Genomic DNA, 6,720 nt, shown 5'->3' on the forward strand with positions numbered 1-6,720 from the left:
AATACAATGAGACGTATTAGTATTATCCATAATTTCATGTCAGGGATGGCAAACCAATGGCACGCGACATAATATTTTATTAACCAAATTGTCACTTAAAAATTGTAAATTTTGCAATTTATCATTTTTAACCATAGTATTTTATTAATAATAATAAGACATTTAATCCTCTCAAAGACAAAAAAAACAAACTTTAAAAAATTAAACTTATTTTTATTATAGTATCCTGTTTGCTAACCTAAAAGAGCGGTTTTATATGGAACGTGTCATTTATGGTACTGTATTCGAATACTCGTACTCGATTGGGTGCAAGGTTTCCCGCTTACGTTTATCTACTACGCTCAAAGAAATCCGAAAATCCCCGCTTCGTCTCCCCTACTATTGATGATTGTCCTAGTCAAATTAAATAGATGTTAGAATAATTTTAATAACAATTACGTTTTGTTTTTACTCAGTAATTGTAAGTCACCGCCCACGCAGTTTCTGTAAAGTCCAACTACATTCATTCCTTGCGTAAGGTTTCTTACTATGAATAAATTGAGCGAAATATGTGACATAGGTATTCAATGCATGGTGCTTCTATTTGAACGTGTGAACTTGACCTAATATTTGATGTGGGCTATAGAAATAAACGATTTAAAATCTGAATATAACATAGGCAATTTAAACTCCCCATAACAAAGCCTGGGTGGGAATTTAGATAGGATTGCCTTTAAGTGATATTTCAATGTAACACCAATATTTATTATCTGTACAAGATTCGTGAAATTAAAAAGAAACATTATTTAAAATCAAGTATTAAATTAAAAGAAATTACCTAGATCTTATAGAATAACTTTATGCCAAGATGCGTAACTTTTTAGTGCGAAACGTACTAAGATCTATAGTTAGACTTTTAAATTTTAATGAAAAAAAATATTATGGTAAAATTTAACTACATTAAATCAAAGAATAAATATTACGTTTTCTCTAAAATTATCAAAAACGTTAATAAACCAGAAAAACAATTAAATATTATTGGAAAACCAATACGATAAAAGTAAACCTCGAAATATAACAAACAGACGAGTTACTTTATATTCAATTTGAATTTATAAAGTTCATTGATTTTATAAACAAACATTTAACGACAACCAATCAAACTCAAGTACGAAGATTAACCGTTCGTTTCATCTTTGATACGTTCGAGAAAACGTCGTCACGATCCTGCGCAGGAGTTGAACCTCGGGTGTACTAGAGAGGGGCTGTTTGATAAATACACAAGCGCACGCTGACTGGAGGCAGTCGCGACGGCGGTCACCTCGGTACCAAAATGAGGACGCTAGCGATCACGGTGGGTGTACAGTGAAGTGTTGTGTTATTTTATATGTCGATAAATAGTGAAATTCATTTTTATATTTCCAAAAATATATATATATATATATTTGTGTCTAGTGATGTTGACAAAATTGAAAATTTCAATAAGGGCACGAGACTACTCCATAAGCAGAGTATCGTTGCCAGTCTCTTCCAAACTGTAATAAAACCACAAAAATTGGCACATGTCCAATTCGCTAATTAACCCATAAACAAGAAATGATTTAAGAGTTTTACGATTAAATTTAATTAAAGGACAAGTGTGAAAAAAAATAATTTGCAAAAAGAACAAAACCTTTAAAAGACGAACGATTAACGAAAATTTTCTCTACATCTGGATATGATTTCCATTTCTAATCTTTCGCAAAACATAATAATAGGTCCTATTTTTACGTCAAATTAAATTTTAGTATATTTTGTGTCGCGGAATCTATTTTCTCAAAATTGTGATGATATATCATATAGAGAAATATAGAATTATTAACAACGTTGTAACTAAAGTCAACAATAGTAACAATAAAAATGATAAAAAACAGAATTTATTAAGATTAGTCATGGTTACAACAATTACATTAACATAAGTGATGGTTTACTTGTTTATGTTTATGGAACAATAATAATTATTTTTTCGACTATGAAACGAAATATTCCAATCCGTCTTTAGTGATATGGAAAGCTTAAGCTTTTTGTTGATAAAGAAAATAGCGCAGTTTTGTTAGCGTTTTCATATATAAGACTAGTTACACTGACTACATTTATTTAGTTTTCATTGCAATACAAATATTAAAAGAAATTAAAACTCTTACATTAATAGTCTAATTTCATCGCATAACATTTTTTTTTACGTAAATGTTAATTCTAATAGAGTTGATTATGTGTTTTTTTTTAAAGTAAAATTATGTGAAGAATAAAGTTTTTAAGACTATGATATACATAATTGATCCTAATGCTTGCAATCGATTAAAAGAAATATAACTGAAAATAACAAATAGACCAGATACATATTACATCGATGGAAAGGAAAAAATTTACATGCGTTTTTGTCTATAGAGTTTTAAAATGAGTTATTATGAAATATGTAACAATTTGCCCTTTTAAGTTCTAACAATAGTTTTCTTTACAGTTATGGTTGGTGCTCGCACTTGCGGCGGCTCTAGCCGTTCCTGTCAAGGACGTTGCGAACGACCCTGAAGCAGCCAGGGAGAAACGCTCACCGAGTGGTTGGCATTCCGAGCCTGAAGGAGTTTGGAAGAAGAAACTCGTCTGGAAAGAAGACTGGAAGCAAATTTGGAAAACTGAAAAGAAACTTATTTGGAAGACAGAATGGAAGAAGGAAAAGGTTCCCGCTTGGAAAACGGAGCAAGTCCAACAATGGAAAGAAGAACAAGTCCCAGATTGGAAAGTAGTTCAAAAGCCGATTTGGAAAGAAGTTCAAGTGCCCATATGGAAGGAAGTTCAGGTACCAGATTCGAAAAAGGTTTGGAAACCAATATGGAAGGAAATACAAGTGCCAATCACTAAAGATGTTCAGGTACCTGAATGGAAACAGTCCTATGTTCCGGAATGGGTCAAAGAAGGTATTCCTGGTGAGAAATTCTTAGGTAAAGATAACCATGGTTGGGAATATACAAGCCACGACTTGTGGAGAAAGAAAATGATCTGGAAGCCTATATGGAAGAAAGTTTGGAAAACAGTGCAGAAGCAAGAATGGGTAACTGAGAAAAAGTTGGAATGGAAAGAAGAATGGAAGCAGATTTGGAGAACTGAAAAGAAACAAGCTTGGGTAACAGAGAAAAAACAAGACTGGGTTGAGGAGAAAGTACAAGTATGGAAGACAATTAAAAAAGAAATCTGGGTACCAGTACAGAAGAAAATCTGGGTAGAGAAGTGGAAGCAGATCCAGGTGCCTGTATGGAAAACAATAGAAGTGCCAGCGTGGAAGAAGGTTTGGAAGCCAGTTTGGGAGAAAGTTTGGGTGCCAGTACATCACGAACATCATGGATGGGATTAATAGATATTAGGAGCCACGAAGGAATCTTGTAAATATAGAAATATTTTTTTACAACTTAGTCATTTTGATAATTAATTGTAACCACGAGACTCCATACATTAAACTTCTGTAAATATAAACGCAATAATAGACATAGTACTGGTATGTAAACATATCACCATAATCTGTGACTTACGTGAAATGGAATTCTTTATTTGGCTCGTAAAAATGGTGAACGTTTAATTTTTCCATAAAATATATTTTTATCTGTGTGCGCCTCGGAACTGAAAATGGTTGGCAGAGTTACCATTCTATAGTTATATTGAAAATACGACTTTATTTTACTAAGTGTTATTAGTTATTATTAAGTTAAACACGATATTTTTTGATGTCGAGTAACCGTTGCTAATATTTTCTATACCTTAATATTCTCTCTTTCAAATGAACCGTAAATTTTGATGACCACGTAATGAATGAAGGAACATATAAATGTTCAAAGCTTGCGCTCAATAATGTACATTCAAGATAAAGGACCCGATAGAGGCTTGAAAAGTTTAAGTTACCAAATATTATTGTTTTGTTATTTTTTAATTGTTTTTATTTATAAATTAATGTTTTATCGATACATTGTAAAGTTCAAACCTAAAGTACAGAGATGTAGTACATTTTTTTTTGTTTTACATAGAAAATACAATATTAAAATAATGAACGACTATTATTTAATTTACTTGTAACCCATATTTTTTTGTAACAATATGTTTTTATGACATTCCTAGAAATAACCCACAAAGATTACGATACTTTACGAAATCTATCACACTCACTTGCTTTCTTTCATGAATTTTTAATATTATTTCATTTTCCCAATTCACCAGATTACCAAGAAACCAGACCCAAGAAACCACATTAAAAATATTTAAGTACCGTTCAAATGAGTTTTTTAAAACGATACTTGTTCCAACTTTATTTGATAATGTAATTAGCACTGTGTTCCTACATTATTGTTTAACATAATTATTAAATTTTAAATGCTAATTATTATTTAATTTTCGTGCACAGAGTATTTAAAATTAAGACAATTATGTACTTCAGGGTTATAATAAAATAAATAATAAGCAAAAGAACTAAGGTCGCGTAAAGCTTAAAAAAATTCTAGATCCTTGCATAACTTTTGAGACTGCTCTCTCATCTATAGGTTTGTTTACATTACATAAATATTAATACCACGTTTAGCGCTTAAATAGAAACCTAGATGAGTCAATGCTTGATTATTTTTAACTGCAGAATGTCATATAGCGTAACTTTCTCTTTTAAGCTGAAGAATATATTTGAGATTTAGTTATAATTTGCATACATATTTTTTTATTTACCGATGAATACAATGATCAAGGCACAATCCCTTATAATCCTAAATTAACCCACACCGAGAGACGTTCAGTTGATACATAAACAGTTCCTTTGTATAAATGTATCATACATTTATCTACGCTAAGAAACACCCTTATTGCTACCGTATTATAACAACAATCATGATTACAATTTCAATATGTAATTTGTAATTACGTAATTTTAACGTACGTATAAAATATTTTAAGATGGAAGATAATTTTATTTTAATATTATAAACATTTTAAATACAATATGATAAGGTAATAAATGTTGAGAACAATACAATCATTAAAAATAAGTTTCGATAGGCGGAATTTAAATATTAACTCTTTGGTTAAGGAGGAAATAATTGTATATTAAAAACGCAGGAAGCCAATGAATTACCTTGTTTCATTGTCTTAAAATTGCATTGAAATCACAGTCTTAATTTGGTATAGTTTGCTGTTATTTAGCTTGAAAACATTCTTTTTTTTTACCCAGATTTATTAGATTGTAAATTATTTTGACTATTAAAAAGGCAAAAATTGCATATTAAAATAACTATATATAGGGTTTATATTTTATATGTTGACACGGTATTGGTCATAAATAGCACCCTTGAGGTACTCCAAAGTGGTAATTTGCAAAATTTTAATTAGAATAACTGACTGTAACAAAGAGAACATATTTTGAACTTGAACTAAAATACCTAAAAGTTAATTGATTTATTTATAAAAACCTGTATACTATATTTTACCGAAGTAATGGCCCACTCTGTCGAAAGCTTTTGAAAAATCAATGTAAACTGTAACTATTGTTTTTCATGGTTTAAATTAGATATTACTAGAGTAATATAATTTTTGTTCCGACTCCGGATTTAGAAAAATCCTAATCGAGACAAAATACTTTTAAAACTATCCCATCCATCCATCCAAACCATCTGAAATATATTTTAAGGGTTCCGTACCTCGAAAGGAAAATAACGGAACCTTTATAGGACCACTTTGTTGTCCGTCCGTCTGTCTGACAAGAAGCTTTTCTATTATGAAAAATGAAAAAATAGCGCGTTAACATGAATATGTAGGAAATGTTAGCATGATATATGATTGTGATGGGAGTTTACAGGAAGTCTAACATTAACTTAGGTCGGGATGTAACTGCGGAAGAGACACGAGGCGAGAGGTCAAGTCAGGTGAGGCAAGCAGTGGGACCAGCTCAAATAAACTTGTGTGATTAAATTGCATATGTTAGGTATAATGGTCACCAGAATTGTTAATCGTAAGAGGGTGTTGAATCTCAATTCGAATTAAATAATCCTAATTGTAAACAAAATATCAAGATTATAAAGCTTGGAATAATATTAAAAAGGTTTTATTTTAAATGTGAAATTTTTAAATTACAACGTATGACGCCTCAAATTACTAGTTTATGATAATTATCTATGGTTTGGAATGTGAAAATATACGTGTTTGTAAGGCTGTCATTGTGTTCGAATATATTATTACATAAGAAGTATCTTGATCGGAATAGTCTTATATATTTCTAGGCCATTAACGACATTGAGCAAATGCTGTGCCAAATTAACAAAGCGGCGTTAGAAGAGTGCACAAATTTTTCTTTCTTTGTCTCGTGTTAAGATTAAGTTATTGCATAACACTCAAAGTTATTTAACTCCCACGTCTCTATATCTAAGTGGTTACGCATTTTACGCATAATGTTCCGTCGCCTTAATGATCTACAATGTGGGTGAAAGTTTTTTTTTTTTATAACAAGCAAGAGATTACAAGATGCATCGTTAGAGTGAATTAACTTATGTCGACGAGTACACCTTTGTAGTTGGTCGCCCGCTGTGGTGAAATTGTGTGAATGCGACTTGAATGAAATCCCCATAATAATATTCAGTAGGTCTGCAGTAGGCGAAAGTAGTAGGCGGTTGTCTACAATAACCTGTGTGAAAAGTAATTTAATAGTGTGACTTACCACACTATGTTTTGTAATTGTTAATT

The 6,720-nt window shown here is 31.1% G+C and overlaps 1 protein-coding gene across 1 annotated transcript; it reads left to right on the plus strand.

Annotated features, from left to right (window-relative positions):
* Window positions 1-1,310: 1,310 nt before the first annotated feature.
* LOC106124789 (uncharacterized) lies at window positions 1,311-4,051 on the plus strand. Its single transcript, NM_001312828.1, is given in 2 exon segments — window positions 1,311-1,333; window positions 2,480-4,051. Coding segments are annotated over 2 exon segments (909 nt in total). The 5' UTR covers window positions 1,311-1,312; the 3' UTR covers window positions 3,368-4,051.
* Window positions 4,052-6,720: the final 2,669 nt, after the last annotated feature.

Source organism: Papilio xuthus, unplaced genomic scaffold (genome assembly GCF_000836235.2).
Source record: "Papilio xuthus unplaced genomic scaffold, Pxut_1.1 DF825946.1, whole genome shotgun sequence".
Lineage (NCBI taxonomy): Eukaryota > Metazoa > Arthropoda > Insecta > Lepidoptera > Papilionidae > Papilio > Papilio xuthus.